The sequence below is a fragment of the Chelon labrosus genome (assembly GCF_963514085.1).
Source record: "Chelon labrosus genome assembly, chromosome: 16".
In the NCBI taxonomy this organism is placed as follows: domain Eukaryota; kingdom Metazoa; phylum Chordata; class Actinopteri; order Mugiliformes; family Mugilidae; genus Chelon; species Chelon labrosus.
The window spans coordinates 12,315,191-12,332,535 of NC_140349.1; the positions used below are offsets into that span (position 1 = coordinate 12,315,191).

The window sequence follows — 17,345 nt, forward strand, 5'->3', positions numbered from 1 at the left end:
GTCTGCCAGCCAATAACTACCACCACCAGTTGATCAACACTTTGATGCACTAAATCTCTTTGCCAACAAAAGAAAAAAACAAAAAAAAAAACATGTTAATGTCCTCTGAACGGCCACATAAAAGCTGCAATTTGTCTCCTCACAGTAAGCCAATACAGTATATATACTGAGTGGTACTCTAGGACCATGTACTAACAGTTAAAGCAGAAGTTTGATCATTTTATTTTATGTACACAAGTACTATTATCAAAGTCATGCAAAAAAAAAATTAATTCTGACATCAAAACTTGCAATTGGATGGAAACTATATAAAAAGGACTCCAATGCACTTTCTATACAACTACAGGTTAAGGCAACGGAATAAAATTCCTTTCATATGTGTGTAATTGTGTGTGTGTGTGTGTGTGTGTATTGTTTAAAACCAACTTGAATGAAGGTATTAAAGCTGCTCTGTGTAATATGTTTGTCTTCATTCTCAGTTTAGGTCAATCGCCCGCCCGCCCACCCGTCATAAATCCTGGAAGTCGAGTACAAACTGAAAAAAGTTACACATTTCACATTCCGCAAAAGTCAGTAAAAACAATTCGTCGATATCCAAAGGAACTCAATACAGCTTTTTGCACAGTGCAATTACAGAAATGGAAAAAGCCCTTACAATCTGTACATATGGCATGGCTTTTTCTAGCACAAAACTGGAAGAAATATTTTTTTGTTTTTTGTTTTTTTTTCAAATCATACAGAGTGCAGAAGGGATAATTAAGTCTCTAGTAAAACCAACATACAGTCTCGTCGGACATCCCCAGACATACTCATGAATGATAAAAAGTAGAGGGACCTATGGTTTAATCCCCCTACCCCTTAACTTCACATTACAGTGCCTCCTGGTGGTTCACATCAGCTACTATGGTCTCTATGTAACCTCAGCATGTCCCCAGAGTGGAATCCAGTTTATTCATTTTTATTACAAAATCTTTTATGTGATCCAAATTAAATAATTTATAATGCTGGCTGAAAAAAAAAATCTGCCTAAATCCACTGCTTCATTGTCTGGCTATCACACAGACGGACAGTGAAGAGGTGGATTGTGCTGCAGGAACGGTTGTAGAGAGGTTTCCTGAATACTTTCATTTGATTAGACAATAAGAAAGAAATGATGCTGAAAACAACAGGCAAAGAGACAAGTTTTATCTGAATCCTGCCTGTCGTACTTTTAAGTCTATTAACAGTGTTTTTTTTGTTTTTTTTCACATAAACAAAGCTGCATTCACTAACAGGGTGTAGCAAAACATTGTCTGAAGAAAGAAAGAGGGAAGTTTGTACTTAACAGGCCTTTGCTTTGGAAAAGATGGATAAACTTGTGCCATTAGCTTTAACATTTCAAACAGGATAGTTGCTCTATCAGGGACTTCACTTTGTGTCTATTAAGGAGGACAGTAAGGTTTTAAGCGACTGTCATCAAGGCAATAATATCTTCCAGAGGCCTGCAATCCCTCCATGTACGTACGGGCATGCGAGTGTTGCACTGAGATAAGCTTGACAAAAATAAAACCCATCCTTTATCTTTTGCTCCAGTACATTTCTGAAATTAATCCACGGGCAGCAGCGTGGCAAACAAAACAAAGTGCAATATTCTAAGGAACAAAAAAAATATTAATTAAACCCGTTTTGTTTTTTCCAATTACACTCTTGGAGGAGGAAAAAACAAAAGAAAACAGAAAACAGAAAACACAATGCCATTAAACATGTACCTCCACCAAAAAGTCCACCTCGCCTGAAACTCCACTCTGGTTGCAGTGTAGCAAATAGTGCAAATTAGTTAAGTTTTCAGTCCATAGGACCACATTTCATCACTATATGTTTCGCCAAGCAGCCGATATCTACTGCTTGCCTTCTTCTGTTTTTGTTTCTGTGACTGATAAACTATTGTATGTATCTCAGAAAGAAACGCTGTACCTGGTAATTATTGCATGTGACACGTTTAACAATCATTTGCATATGCTTTGTCTGGACCTGTGGTGTGACTTCATGTTTCCCTTCTGACTTTTTTCTTCTGGGAGGGCTTCGGAGGCTCCACAATCTGCTCAGGCTTCTCTGCAGGTACAAAAGAAATGTGAAAGACGCATTTAGAGCCAGAGTTTAAATCATTTAGGACGTAAGGACATCAATTTTAGCTTGTGCTTTACGGGAATGAACAGAAAAGGTCAGACTAAACACAGAACCTCTGTAACCTACTCTGAGCGGATGATATGCTGGCATTCTGCTTTTTGGACGGCAGCGCAGGAAGCTCTTGGGGTTTGGGTGCTGCCTTGATTGGGGCCGCTGTGTTCGCCGTCTACAATCAGACAAATGCATTGACAGGTTTGACACCTATAGACAGCTTGATGGATGATAAAGACAGCTCGATGTTTTGCGTCTTGCCTGAGCATCAGATGCAGCCTCCTCCTCCGTTTTCTTCTTCTTTTTCCTCTTCTTTTTAGATTTGGCTGCTCCTCCAGAGGGATCCTCAGTGTCCTTCTCATCCTCTGATACCTGCCATAACACATATTCAGGTCTGAAACATGTTGACTTTAATGTCTTGATGAGGATAATCTCTAAATGTACAGTACAAACAGCAACGTGAAGGTTGTAAAGATTAAAACCTTGCTGGCGACAGGTTGTTCCTTCTTCAGAGGAGCTGGTGCCACCAGTACAGGAGGCTCCTCATAGTTTCCCCAGTGCTCTGCTGGGGCGTTCCAGTCAGAGCTGGGATCTGCTGCAGCCGTTCCATCTAAAATAAATGCACATCAAATAAATGGAGGTTAAATATGTAGTAAAAAAACAACATCAATACAAAATGCTCCTGAATTTTAAAGAAGCAGCAGTTGTTTAGGCAGGTGTGATGTGTAGGAGGTATTGCTGGGTACTTACTGAATCCAGACCACTCGTCATCAACATTAGGGCGGCTCGCCCACTTCAGCTCAATGGAATTTGATACTGCGTCTACAAGAGGATGAGGGTGATTAAAAGAGTGACGGAGGTAAATACTGTCAAACCGCTAAGACTGTAAAAACACTGGAAGCTGTTGAATCAGACTAAAAAAACAACATCATGTTGACATTCTCTGAATGACACATGAAGGAAGTGGAGAGAAGCTAGTGTGTGACTGCGTGATAAGGCTGGCAGTTAATAACAGCACCAACCTTTAGCGTTTAGCCCCAGCACGGAGAAGGACACAGGGTTGAGGTCAGTCTTTATCCGGCCATCGATGCCACTCCATGCGGCTGATGAGAGCACATGAAAAGACAGATTACATCGTTGGAACAGTGGAGCTCAGACGGGACAGTGACAAACCAAGATTTCTTAAAATAGACTAAATGGCTTCTATGCAAGAGACATAATCGCACTGAACAACTCAAACAAATACAAATAATAACGTGAATGTGCAGTATTTCACAGAATAATTCTCAGAACAATGTGCAATACATCTGTGCAATAACTTCATATGTGCAAACGTGCAATAATTTCTCACAATGTGCAATAATTTCATGTGATGTGCAATAACAGTGACTTAATATTATGTGTGAATGGGATTATAATGTCATCTTGGTGTTTTATATTGTTCTACATATTTTTCATTCTATATTTTTTATTTTTTTTTATTTTTTAAATTCATTTTTATTCCAGTACTTCTAAGGCACATAAGGGGCACTTTAGGTCACCTTAATTTCATTGTTCTTGTACAATGACAATAAAGACATTCTATTCTATTCCATTCTATTCTAAATTATGAACTAATATGCTTGGGCCACTTGTCGAGGTTTTCTCTTCAGAGAGTGTTGATGGGGAAGAACAAAAAATGCCTTTGTTCATCAAAAGTAACTGAATCATGGCAACAAACAGAATCATAATAAACACGAATCCTTACTTTGGTAAGAAGCAGTCAAATTTTAGTGCTTTGTTTGACTTAAGTCAACTGCTTAGCATCCACAGGAAGCACAAGATATATATTTTTTTTTTTGCCAGAAAATAACTTCTGGGAATACGTCAAACTATTAATAAATCCTTTGTTGACGCAACAGTTCATTTCAATTCAGACTAAATGCAGGCTCAAGTTTTGACAGTATATAAATATAACTACTAGCCTCATTTTAATTTCTTTTGCAATATCATATTCGTCCAGTAGATGGAGTAGTTCTAACAGGTCTTCTAAATAACTATGCCAGTGAAGTTAAACTTAATAATCCTATTTTGACGGCTTACTTTTTTTAATGTTTGAAATTGAAATAACTGTGTTTACTGTTACCCCAGCCCATCTTGATAAGTCAGCAATTCAAGTTATTTTCAAATCCAATGTGACCCCCTCTGTCCTAGTGTTAACACAGTGCACTGTAGAATGTGCCGCCTTCATAATCTGTATTTATACTTGTGGTGGAGAACTGTCCGCCCAGGTCTAGGTGGTACCTTGTGACTCCTGACCCCAGCGCTGTTGCTCTGGTTGGGCCCTGTAATGTTTAGTGGGGACGGTACTCCACTTGTTTCCCTCCATCGCACCACTCTGACCTGGGATCTTCATGGACACATCAGTCCAGCCTCCACCATTGACAGAAGGCTCCTCTCTCCAGCTGGAGGACACTGAAAAGGAAGGAAAGCCATGGTGTCATTGGGAAGCAGTTGAGACAATGTATGACTTCAAAATGAATTGTAAATGCTGAAAATGAATCTTGTTTGTTACACTGAATTGGGTATTGAAAAACTTTTACATAAAAGCTTCAAAAACACATCCCATCTTAACTTGAAAGTAGACAACAAAATAAAGTAGGTACTCGTACACAATAATGGTCCAGGTTTGTCTTTACCTGCACCGCTGGCTGCATCGCCCTTTCCAGTGGCTTTTGAACGCAGGGTCTCTGAAATAAATGTGACAAATTTGCTTTAATAACATGCAGTGTTACTAGATATTTCTTCTTTGAGTTCATGAGTGTACCATGCACATCAAAACTTCATATCTAGTATCTTAGACCTGTGTCAATAATGTGCAATATGTTAAAAAACTTGTAATTTGATGCTATGGTTGAGCTTTTCATACAAACACATTTATGGAACACATCTATCATGCAAAATATTTACACAGAGTGAAACCTTTCTACGTTACTACCGTGGTTTCCTTTGTTCTTCTTTGCTGGAACTGTGGCCACGGGTGGCTCCACATGGGTTTTGGGGGTTTCCACTCCTCCTGGACTACCAGAGTCCTCAGACCCCTTGTCCTTCCTGCGCTGCTGCCGCTTTTCTCTGTTACTGACTTTGGTCTCCCACGCACCTGGTGGACACGCACACACAAAACAGCTCTGAATGCTAAGCTGACTCAGTGACCACAAAGCAATAATAAACAAATATTTTAGATGGTTTATAACACTCCCTTTGAGACTTACCATCATCGGGTTCCTTCCCATCAGTTGTAGAGACATGCTGAACTGGTTTCACATCGGTCTTGGCTTTCTTCTTGTTCTTTTTCGCCTGCACCGGAGCTTGTACCTCGCGCACCTGTAGGCAGAGAAACAAATAAAACAAACAGCAAAGTTATTTTAACGGCCAATCCACTTGACAAATATGACGAGGAGTGGCAGTGTAGTGTCATCAATATATAACAGATGACAAATATGTTTTGTAAATTGCCAGCACAGCTAAAACTTGTGGCTAGTCCACTCACTCACAGTTTCAGGTCCCCTTCCTTTTGAATTTACTTTTTCAGTTTTAACCGGAGGTGCGTGCTTGGAAACCACCTCAGTCACTTTAACTTCCTCTTGAGAAACTGCCACTGGTTGTCCATTGGACTGAGTCTTCTGAAGAAGAAAAGACAGACATCATATTAACAACACCGTAAGGAGGATTTAGGAACACAGGAAAAAACAAAACAAACAATAAACTTTAATGCAAACTGCACATCCTCCTCGTTCACTGCCAGAATAACGTGGTTAACAATAATCTGTACTTCCACCAAGATGCAGCATAAACAAAAGAGCTATTATAATTTACTTTTATAAAAAGCTATACACCTAGCAGGGTCCATTTAGTTAATTTAATGGTTAATGATATTTCCGTTAAAAGGCTCCTAGCTGTTATAAATGGTCTCGAGCTCATGTTTCAAAGATACCGGTAGTAGCTAACATTCCTGTCTGAATAACAGCTTTATAAAAGCTACTAACCCTGCTCGCGGATGTATTAAAAACAATACAATTGTCACTGTATATAAGTACACTTTAATAAAAGCAGTTATGAAGGTAAAATGCCAATGCTAAATAGTAAACATGTCAACGATAATGTGTTTTTCTAGTTAGCTAGCATTATCTCCACATCATAGTGACGTGTCAGTTAGCTACACATAAAGCTAGATAGCATCCTTCTCTTAACAAAACACTGATTTGTTATATATTCACTTATCTAACTGGTTTACTGTTATCTTTTGCATGCGGGTGGTGAGGCTGACCCTAGGTCGCTTAATTTATGTGGCGTAAACAAAGTGGGCTATATGGTCAGCTAGCATCAATACAAGAAGCTATATGAGCTAACTATGCTAGCTAGCTAACTAATGTTGAATTTAACAGCGATTATTAAATTAAAAATGGAGATAAAAGTGTAAATTAAGGTAGTTAACAGAGTGAAGACTTAAATCTGGGGTTAAGTGTTTGTAGATAAACCAACGACGAGTTACATTTGTTGTGATTGGACCACAGTGATTCGACAGCTCGTCCAAGCAGCAGCCTACAGTACCTTCTCCTGTGTTTTCTTTTTGTTCTTCTTCTTCGGCTCTTCTGGTTTCACCGTTTTAGCAACATTGGCCTTGACAGGCTCAAATCTGCTTTGTGTGACCGGGCATCCCCGCTTTTTCCCGAGCAGCAGACCGCCACAGACAGCGGCCCAGGACAGACCCAGCAGCAGCAGCAGACCCAGCGCGACCGTAGACAGGATGACCCACGTCGGGTACAGCTCGGGCTTCAGACCCAAATCCAGCCCGAACTGAGCCCGGACATACCCCTGGCCCGAAGAGATGAGCTCCTTCAAGCGACTGGAAAGGAGTTCGGCTTTTTCCAGCGCAAAACCTTGCAAGTCCCCAGCCATCTTCCTGAATTGCGCAGACACTAGCTGTTAGCTATCATTTCCAGCATCCGTATGCTAACGGAGGAGTGGCTAATAATCTAATCTGATTGGTAAGAGAAATCACAGTAAAACTACAATCCACAGTTTGGAGGTGTTTTGACATACAGTACAATAAATCACAAAATTTGAAACTTAATTACAATAAAGACATTTTACTAAAATTTGCATTGTACATTAGCCAGGCAGCAAGCGGCCAAAACTCAGTAAAATAGATTCTGGATAAAATCCTTATTCACATGTCCATTGAGATACAGACAAATCACTCCCATCACCTTGTACATGAGTTGTGTTTAACAAAACTTAGAAAACGTAACATCCATAAACCAGGGTCCAGTTTCACAAAGACACTTTCTGGTCTATGAGCTCTTAGAGTTTCAAAAAAAGAACCACACATTTATCTTTAGCCTGAAAAGTTAGCCAACTTAACTAAAACCTAATGATTTTACGGCAACTGGCATCATTGATTGTGTGATTAAAATTATTAGTGATTAGTGCTTTGCTGGTAATTACAATGTTAACATTCTTAAACATTTAAAATAACCCATTAAAATCTTGTTAAACCCAAATAACTTAAATCCAGAGCAGCAGAGCAGTTCAAGCTTTGTACAACAGATGCATTCATGATATCTAAACAAATGCGGACTATTACTTAGATATAAGCAATGGTAAAAAATCTACAGTAACTTTGTGAAACTGGCTCCTGCTTCCTTTATACAGTCAGTAACTTCAACAAAGAGATAACAAAACCAATCACTGCCCAAACAAAAAAGGAATAAATAGGTCAAATATGAACAGTTTAACCGATGCATCACATCTCATCTCAGTTCTCAGAAGTCTGCATCTAGTGTGAATTCACCCTCCATCATGTTCGACATCACTCCGAATCTCTGATACTCTGCAACTCGCTTCTCAAAGAAGTTGGTTTTCCCTTCTAGTGAAATGGACTCCATGAAGTCAAATGGATTTTCAGCTTGGTAAACCTTGAACGAAAATTGAGAAGAAAAAAAAAAGATTATTAGGAAATTACCATTTGGTTTGGGTTACCCTTAATTTTACAATTATTTAAATAGATTTACCTTGGCCAGTCCGAGATCAGCGAGGAGCCGGTCGGCCACAAACTCAATGTACTGCGTCATGAGACAACAGTTGATTCCAATAAGGTCGACTGGCAAGGCCTCCGTCAAAAACTCCTGCAGCCCAAGAAAATAAAAGATCATTAAAATTATTCACAGAACTGGCATTATCTATCAAGATTTTAAAATATAAAATAGTATCAAAAAAGAACAAACAAAGGAAACAGTGTAAAATAAGCTACTGACCTGCTCAATGCTAACAGCTTTGGTGATGATGTCCTTGACTCTGTCCTCTGATGGCTTCTTAACCAGGTAGCTGTACAGCAGGCAGGCAAAGTTACAGTGCAGACCCTAGAAAAGACAACAACAAACGTCAGAACAAAGCATTAGTTTCGTCACAGGAGTGAATGCTGAGAAGAAAAGGTAATAAAATATGCACACTCACATCAGGAATGTGTGTCCAACATAATGACAGCTTTGGTTATATAGTCTTTTTATGAAGTCATCTTACCTCATCCCTGCTAATCAACTCGTTGGAGTAGGTGAGGCCAGGCATTAGGCCTCTCTTCTTTAGCCAGTAGATAGCAGCAAATGAGCCAGAGAAGAAGATGCCCTCCACAGCTGCAAAAGCCACAAGTCGCTCCCCTGGGGGCAAAAAAGTCAAAATTACTGTTAACTCATCATATATAGAAAGTTCCTCAAAGCAGTTGTTTGTTATTTTCACTTGTCAGTGTTTTATTTTGAATATCACGTGCTTCTCACCGAATGTGGATTTGCTGTCGTTTATCCATTGCAGGGCCCAGTCGGCTTTTCGTCCGACACTGGGCATGGTGTTAATGGCGTTGAACAAGTAGTCCCTAAGAGACAAATGTATTGTAGTTGATTATAAACCATTAAAATTGACTAGCTCAAACATACATTATGTGTATTCACTCATTTGGGGCTTTTTTTTTTTTTTTTTATGATAAATTGATCTACAGTATGAAATTAGGTACGCTAATGAAACAAATGCATTCTAATATAACAGTCCTGCACTAAATCTTAGCATCATGAAGGTTATGATATTCAGCATTTGATATTGATTCAAGTATGTTTTAATTTTGGAGGCTGTGGTTTTGGTGCTGTTGAACTGTATTACGTGGTACCGACACATGTTTCTATTATTTTGTCGACCACATATCCGAACGCGGTCTAAACTAAAAAATCGGAAACACTTTTAGTGTTTAATTCAAACCAGTTCAACAACACTATAAACTACATCCTCCGAAATGTTGAGCTTCCACCTTTCTTACTCTGTATCAACATAAACTGAACAATATAACAGTCATTAAAGGGGGGTTAGTGCTAGATTGCTACATTAGAAAGCATTTGTTTTTCCTAATGTACCCAATGAACTGGAAAGTGAGTGTGGACATAAAACAGGTGCAGGCTAAAATAATGCAACAGGGATGCATGCATGTCAAACAACAGGAATTTAAGCTTTCTATTTAGGGATTATAAACAGCCTGTTGATACGTGACATTCCTGTCTTTTCTAGTCTGTTGGCTCATCAAAGCTGCTGCACCTGGGAATGCAACGGCAATCCACCACAAACTGGTGTCTGCTTATCCTGTTGTGAACAGGTGCAGCTCTTACCGTTTTGTTCTAAAGAAAATTAGATATGCGATGGTGCAGTAGCGTTAGAATTCATGTTTTGGTTCACCGCAGAAGAATAAAATCAAAAAAATCAGAAAAACCTGCTTCCTTGTAAATGTTTTGAGCCCACATAACTATCTCACCTCTCCTTCGGGTCCCTGATGTAGGTGTTGATGAGCATGCTGTACATCTCCGAGTGAACAGTCTCGATGAGGATCTGGAAGCTGTAGAAGGAGCGCGCTTCAGGGATCTGCACTTCCTGGCTGAACCTCTGCACCTGTTAAGAGAGAGCACAAATACACGATCCACTCACGTCGGTGTGTGCCACTCACGGTTGAGCCAGACTGAATTGAAAACATGTCAGTCACGTTTCCATTTACACTGACGACTGGTTAATTAAAAAGTAAATTTAAACCATCGCCTGGACAAGTTTACCAGTGACTTTGGAAGATAATTTGGCTGCCAAAACCAGTCAGGTAGGTAGATAACTACACCCTTGTGGCGTGTGTCTTAAGCTACAAGACGTAAGACAGTTGGGTAACGTCTCTTTGTCTCCTCTCACCAAGTTCTCGTTGACGATACCATCACTGGCAGCAAAGAAAGCGAGGATGTGGGCGATAAAGTGTTTTTCATCAGGCTTCAGCTGGTTCCAGTGTGGCAAGTCTTTGGATAGATCAACCTGAAAGACACAAGTACATATACATATTCCCTGTAACTACTGTTTACTGTTTACATTTGCACTTTACTTATACAGTCTGTTTACATTCTCCATGGATATTTTGGATAGTCATAACATTTATGGCATAGTTACTTGTATATACTTTGTATTTTGTGTCTTGTTCTGTTTTTTTGCACCTTAAAATGTCTGTACTTGCACGTTAAGCTGCTCACTTGTGCCTTAAATTTCCCCCCGGGGACAAATAAAGTTTTCTGAATCTGAATCTGTCTACAAGCTGTGGTGGGACAACTTATTTTACACTACCTGAACTGACTGCAAGATTGATGTGGTCAGTTTATTTTTTTAACATTATTGACTTATGCCCTTTAGTCAAGTCAGTAAAACACTAAAACTGCAACACTCACCTCCTCCACCGTCCAGAAAGAGGCCTGTGCCTGCTTGTACATTTTCCAGATGTCCGGGTACTGGATGGGGAAGATGACAAAGCGTCTGGGGTTCTCTCTCAACAGAGGTTCATCTTCTGTCTCTGAACCGTTCTGGCACTGTGTGTCTTTTTCTTTTAAGTCGTTCTGCAAAGAGCCAGAGTCACATTCATTTGAACGCAGGCTTTGCATTTAACTTTTTGGACGGACGGATTGCTGCTTGAATAACAAAACGCACCACTGCGCTTGCGCATTCATCACAAGCAAAACAAATGACATTTAAATGTTCGCTACATGTTTATATCATTGTAAGCACTTATTTCGCTCAATTTTATCGACTGGATCGAACTACCGAGCTAAAAAATTTAAGCTATTGTGTTATTTCTGATAAAAAAACCGTTCACCTTGACAGGCAGCTAACATGAGCAGGGACCCTCAATGCTATAGCTAGCTGTTTTCGAGCTACTTACCGACTCAATGCGACGGTCTGACGGCCGACCGACATCGATTAAGTCCATTTTCTGAGAACACGGCTTTTTCACGGTGGGTGTCATTCGGAGGAGTGAACGTGTCTCTCGTAACTAGCTGCTAGTCCGTGACATAACCCCTTGTTGTGGGGAGTGCAGCTGTAGCTTTTGTCGGTTAAACCCTTTAAACTGACGACAACGCAGGGAGACGCAGCGCCTCTAGCGGCCAGTCACGGGACACGTTACAAAACCGTTTACTGCATAGTGACATAACACATGTACCATTATCACTTCACTTCCGTGATTATAAGTCACACTACAATATTCGTCATGGGGGCAAATTTGTAAACCACATGTTTAGTCCATCAGTGATCGATGGTGCCTTTGACTCATAGTCACGAATTGGAATTAAGTCATTATACGACTTAAAATTTTGTATTCACAGGTCAGATTTTTTCAGGTATCTTCAAGTCAGATGTTTTATTATATCTAACTCAAACTGTTTTCCCTCATGCCCTCCCATGTCACTTTTAGACTTGATCTTTAAATGTTCCACAGTCACCAAACAAATTATCAGTAAAATTTATAAATTGATCAATTCACATCAAGTGACCAAATTGGAGTCCCTTAAACATAAATGGGGAAACAGACCTGGAGGAACCTATTTCTGAGCCAGTCTGGCAAAAGATTATCCAGAGGATTCATTCCTCCTCTGTATGCCTAAGACATGCTGTGGTACAATTTAAAATTGTGCATCGTCTTCACTGGTCCGAGGAGAGATTAACTAAATTTAAACCAGATTTGGATCCAACCTGTGACCGATGTAGACAAGTTCCAGCCTCATTGTTGCATATGTTTTGGACATGTCCAAAGCTACACAGATTTTGGCGATCTATTTTTGAGGCCTTCTCTAAGATATGTGGGGAAACTGTACATCCATCCCCTTTCATTTCACTGTTTGGGGTGACCCCAATGGATATCTCTCTTAGTAAGTGCAATATGAACATGATTGCATTCTGTTCTTTGTTGGCCAGAAGGCTTATTCTCTCTAAATGGAAAGATTCTCAACCTCCAACATATGGACATTGGATTAGAAAGGTCATGTGTCATATCCATCTAGAAAAAATCAGGTATACCATCCGAGGATCTGTTGGGAAATTTCATTCTACTTGGCAGCCATTCATATCCTTCGTTGAGAATGTGGCTGTTGCCAACTTTACTGAATAATTAATGTGACTGTGTACAGTAAATATGTGACCCTGTGAAATTGCTAGTGGAACATACAGAATGTTTGTTTCTAAATGCACAACCTCTTTTGTTTATTTATTTATTTATCTTTAAACGTCTGGCTATATGTATATGTACTTCGACATTGGTCTGGCATTGTGGGGATGGGGTGGGAAGGGTGCATGTTATGTTGTTTGTATGTAGTGTTGTTTTGTTTGTATTGTTTTGTATAATTGAAAAATTTGGAAAATGATAATAAATAGACTTTGATCAAAAAAATTTGTAACATGAATTGGATGTAAGTACGAATGAGTATGTGTAAGTTAGAACAGAAAGTATGTTGGATAGCTCTTTTGCACAGCATGGATGGTATGTGTGGAATGGATGTTGGATAGCTCTTTTGCACAAGCACATGTAAGGCGAGTTTGCACAGAAACCCAAATGTCTGTTGTATGTTTGTACTTTTTATGCCTTGACTGTCTCTTTTTCTTACAATGCTGTTTGCTGGCTGTGGTATGTGTATGTATTGTTAGTTGATGCAGTAACTTCCCTTATACCCGATACAAATTTCTCCCTGGGGAGATGAAATAAAGTGACTTGACTTGACTATTTGGTAAAGGATAAGAAGACAGGAGCAGTAGTTCAGTGATCAATTCTTTTATTAGACATGACTGTTATTTGGAATGTGGCATCTTTTTACATTAAAGATCGAATAACTTTACATATGGGTCCCTGTATTCAAAAATGGCAGCATGACCACAGTGGGATTTCATGGATGCCGAGTGTTGTTTCGTGAGCCGACAAATCCCGGAGACCTCTACACCGGTATGTTGTGTATCCCCAGCCGAAACACGTCGTTTGCGCACGACCATGCACAGTTCTGGGACTTCAGCATAAACACTTGATGGAAGGCCATTGGTGGATCGTCATCTACCTGTTGTAGAGCAAGGAAGAAAAAAAAACATTGGCAGAAGTGTACTAAACACAAATGAACAATGAGATGGAACAGGTGAACACCAGCTTACCTGTAATTGTCCAAATACCATGATGACAATACAACTATCTATTGTCGGTTGGCAGTCTTGACCTGTGATAATGTGCTTGATGCGGCTGAAAGGCAGGTTCTGTGGATTGGAAGCATTATTATTATTATTATTATTATTGAGTGTAAAGCCATATCTAGCAAACAATCATTTGGTATAGGTACTATAAGTGGGAACAGTGAGAAGGGTTGTTTACTGCAAAGTCACAAGATATTATTTACTTAAACTACAAAGAGATACATACTACAAGTTTGCCAGCAATGGCTTCTCTCCCGTGAAAAAATGATCCTTCCCATGTCAAACAGGCGTCAGGAGACTGATGAAAAAAAATAAGACAAAAAAAACCACATTCAACAAATGAATGAACATTGTTGATATGCAAACACAACAACAGTTTGATGGAAATTTGGTTGGCAGCAAACACTACGTTTACATGGGAAATATTTATTCAGCCACATTTAAACAATTCTGATGAGCCTTAACTGTTGACATTGATGCTAAATAAAATAATCTGATGAGATATACTGTTTAATATAGTGTTTAGAGGTTCCACAACATCAGTCAGAATATAACGTATTTTGACTTTTGTGAAACGGTTTGGCCCACTATGGAGCATCAAATCGGTTCTTTCCCCAAAAGCTTTGTTGGCAACACTGAATTCGTTCAACAGAAATAAAGATGACCAGGATGGACCCACATTTTCAATAGTTTTTCCCCATCTTGGTTGTTGTTTGTTGTTGTTTTAACACCATGTTTCTGTTCCCAGAAACTCATCATACGCCACGATGTTAATTCCTACATGGGGCAAACATGCACAGAAAGAAAGTATTTATCCCAGCCAGAGAGAAACGATCAGACCAAGCGCTTTCATGGTTGTTAGGGGCTAATATTTTCTTGTTTAATGCATTGTCAACGGTCTGCACCAAATTCTGCAGATCAGGCCAGGCATGGGGCATTTTTGTTCTGAAAAGGGATATTACTTTGATTCTAGCAGAATGCTAGTGTCCATGTAAACGAAGCCAGTGTTGACACACGTCAGTGCTGTAGCATAGGTTTTAAACAGGCGCAGACGTGTGACAAACTTACATAGAGGTTACATATTTCCATTCGGTTGGTATTGTCAAACAAATTATAATATTGCTGGACAAATCCCTCTCCAATCGCTCTCCATCCAGCCATGTGTGAAGCTGTAGGTCTGTAAAAGAAGAGTTATGTTAGTCAGTAAGACAATTAAAATCAACTAAAAGTCAAAGTCATAGTAGCTCATTAAAAGTAGGTTTCTCCCACTAGCTTCTCCTGTGCACTCATGTAATTTAAACAGACATGTTAAAATAAAAGGTCAATTAAAAAGTCACTTGCAAGGCTATTCTGCTGTAGATTAACCTACTGAGCATTCACCCTGCCCCATACGATCCTACATATACAGAGATCAGCCAAAACATTAATACCACTGAAAGAAGAAGTAAATAACATTGACCATCTTGTGACAATACAATGTTCTGCTGGGAAACTTGGGGAAACATTTGGACCTGGAATTCATGTGGATGTTATTTAGACATCTAACATCCACCTAGACCAGACCAGGCCAGGCACCCCCATCCCATAGCAATAACACTCCTTGATGACAGCAGCCATCCCCAGCAGGATGCAGCCTGACACAGGCACACACACACACACACACAAAACGGTTTAGGAACAACTAAAAAAAACAAACAAACATGAAAAAAGCAGAAGGTGTTGACTTGGTATCAAAATTCACAAGATCCCAAACTGATCAAGTATCCGTGAGATGCACTGGGACAAGCCTGATCTACAAAGACCCCTCCCCTCAACCCATAGGCCCCCCACAATATTAGGAAGAAAAATGAATGTGTTCTAATGTAAAAGACTCATGCACTAAATCTGTTTTTTTTTTTTAGTTTATGCTGAAACGGTGTCAGAAAGGTGATAATTCAACTGTATGATCATTCTGGAGGGTGTAGATTGTGGTGCTGTTAAGCCGCATTGAATTAAACACAAGTGTTCCTGTTATTTAGCCCACTGACAATAATGGGGTTGTCAAAACAATAGAAACGTGTCGGTACACAGTGCAATTCAATAGTGCTACAAACCACAGCCTAAAAATGAAAACACAGTTCAATCAGCAACTCTCTGTTGTATTAAAACTAACACAGAATACTATAACCTCCATGAACTAATGTCAAAGTTCGTTACCAGCTGCGATGATAAGAAAGGCTTGCACGCAGTTTCCTGCAATACTACAACTTTAGTTAAAGGGACCAAAGACAGAGAGTCAGGTCCATCAGAAGAAGGTAACTTCTGCCACCGGCCTTGTGAATGTTGGCTAGTGCAGTCCAGTAGGCTGAACATAAACCTGAAGCGCGTCCACTGTTTAACAACTTATGGCTAACATTAGCTACGTAGTTTGTGCACAGACGCGGGTTTTCTCCGCTAGTTTAACACCCATCTCCACTTAACTTCGCTCTAATCGTCTGAATAAAGGCGCAATTGAAAAAACGCTTAGCTCAAAGGGTATTTTACCGTGTCCGTTAGTTTTATCTTACTTTTTTTTTTTCCAACAGTAGGTTAACCAGCGTGGAGACAAATCAGATGACGGGGTTCCCGCTTCCTCTTGCTTTCAGTCTTTCTGTATCTTCTTCTTCTTCGTCTGATATTTTAACAGCTTTCAGGTGCATTAGCGCCACCTTCTGAGTTAGAGTGTGAATGACAACAGGCTTCTGACAGTAATCTTCTCTAAAATCTGGATTTAAACAAACAAACAAACAAATAAATAAATACGTATAATTTCTGTTGTGTTTGATTTTCTATTTTTTTAATTCATTTGATGTCTTCTTTATTTCTCCTGCTGCAATACTTTGCAATACTCTCCTATAACTTCCCCACATCAGGCTGCTTTTTATAACCAGTACTGTTTGTATATTTGTGTCTTATTCCTTTGTTGATTGTTGAATTTTTCCTTGTTATTGTGTTTCTGCCTTTCTATTTTTCAAATTCCGTGGTGTATATTACACTTTCTGCTGCTGTAACGGGTGAATTTCCCCGTTGTGGGATAAATAAAGTATAATCTAATCTAATCTAACACTGCAAATTTCCCCACTTTACATAAATAACCGATAATCATATGTGTTGCGCAATATGTAATAAGATAAAAAGAGTTCTAAGATCTTTATTTTTTATTTTTTAATCAACACTGAGAAATCTTGAAATATACATATAAGTATGTTGGATGAATTTTATGTAATATTTTGTTTATGATGAACAAGACATCCTTTTATTGTAGAGCCACTTTCAACCGAGACGGACATTTGCACAACAAATATTGCTAACTATTTGTAGTTTTTATACACACATATTTGTGGTATTTGCACTACATGCATGTGTGACAACTGACCTCTTTACCACTGTCATCAGTAATGAATAAAAATAATGTAAAATAATAATAATGCTCTGTATCTATGTTCACTCTAGTTAATAATAATAATAATAATATATTTTATTTATAGGCGCCTTTCAAAACACCCAAGGTAAAACAGGGTTTAAAATACATAACAGACATCAAAAGCATTTAACAAACTATAAGACACTAAAAGATACGATAAAAAGATAAAAGATTTGGTTTAAAAAATTAAAAATTAAAAATCTAG

At 39.0% G+C, this 17,345-nt stretch overlaps 2 protein-coding genes and 1 long non-coding RNA gene across 4 annotated transcripts; all 3 read right to left on the bottom strand.

The window, feature by feature from the left end:
• Window positions 1-510: 510 nt before the first annotated feature.
• Window positions 511-7,144, bottom strand: mtdha (metadherin a). 2 transcript variants are annotated; one of them, XM_084563342.1, is made up of 12 exons: window positions 6,748-7,144; window positions 5,691-5,819; window positions 5,409-5,520; window positions 5,135-5,296; window positions 4,836-4,886; window positions 4,441-4,611; window positions 3,180-3,260; window positions 2,908-2,979; window positions 2,640-2,767; window positions 2,419-2,529; window positions 2,233-2,332; window positions 511-2,091 (listed from the first exon to the last, which is right to left on the bottom strand). In XM_084563342.1, the coding sequence occupies exons 1-12, from the start codon at window positions 7,093-7,095 to the stop codon at window positions 2,024-2,026; spliced, it is 1,533 nt and encodes a 510-aa protein (XP_084419468.1). In that variant the 5' UTR covers window positions 7,096-7,144; the 3' UTR covers window positions 511-2,023. The 2 variants fall into 2 exon arrangements, with proteins under 2 accessions (XP_084419468.1, XP_084419467.1); XM_084563341.1 differs by having other exon boundaries at window positions 4,809-4,886.
• Window positions 7,145-7,276: 132 nt separating this feature from the next.
• Window positions 7,277-11,851, bottom strand: rrm2b (ribonucleotide reductase M2 b). The gene is made up of 9 exons (XM_084563519.1): window positions 11,414-11,851; window positions 10,926-11,090; window positions 10,405-10,521; window positions 9,986-10,119; window positions 8,970-9,064; window positions 8,719-8,852; window positions 8,454-8,558; window positions 8,211-8,324; window positions 7,277-8,114 (listed from the first exon to the last, which is right to left on the bottom strand). The coding sequence occupies exons 1-9, from the start codon at window positions 11,495-11,497 to the stop codon at window positions 7,962-7,964; spliced, it is 1,101 nt and encodes a 366-aa protein (XP_084419645.1). The 5' UTR covers window positions 11,498-11,851; the 3' UTR covers window positions 7,277-7,961.
• A 1,856-nt stretch (window positions 11,852-13,707) lies between these two features.
• On the bottom strand, window positions 13,708-14,740 carry LOC311501239. The gene is made up of 3 exons (XR_014699501.1): window positions 14,378-14,740; window positions 13,925-13,996; window positions 13,708-13,761 (listed from the first exon to the last, which is right to left on the bottom strand). It is a non-coding gene; the product is annotated as an uncharacterized lncRNA (long non-coding RNA).
• Between the last annotated feature and the right edge of the window lie 2,605 nt (window positions 14,741-17,345).

Bases quoted from the DNA above. Each gene is read 5' to 3' on its own strand.
- mtdha (XM_084563341.1), bottom strand. From the start codon at position 7,095: ATGGCTGGGGACTTGCAAGGTTTTGCGCTGGAAAAAGCCGAACTCCTT. The intron at 3,261-4,440 runs GTACCACCTAGA...TGCTCTCATCAG, and splicing joins CTGGGGTCAGGAGTCACAAG to CCGCATGGAGTGGCATCGAT. The intron at 2,092-2,232 runs GTAGGTTACAGA...TTGTACCTGCAG, and splicing joins CAGCATATCATCCGCTCAGA to AGAAGCCTGAGCAGATTGTG.
- rrm2b (XM_084563519.1), bottom strand. From the start codon at position 11,497: ATGACACCCACCGTGAAAAAGCCGTGTTCTCAGAAAATGGACTTAATC. The intron at 11,091-11,413 runs GTAAGTAGCTCG...GGCTCTTTGCAG, and splicing joins CAGACCGTCGCATTGAGTCG to AACGACTTAAAAGAAAAAGA. The intron at 8,325-8,453 runs GTCAGTAGCTTA...CTTGGGCTGCAG, and splicing joins AAGCTGTTAGCATTGAGCAG to GAGTTTTTGACGGAGGCCTT.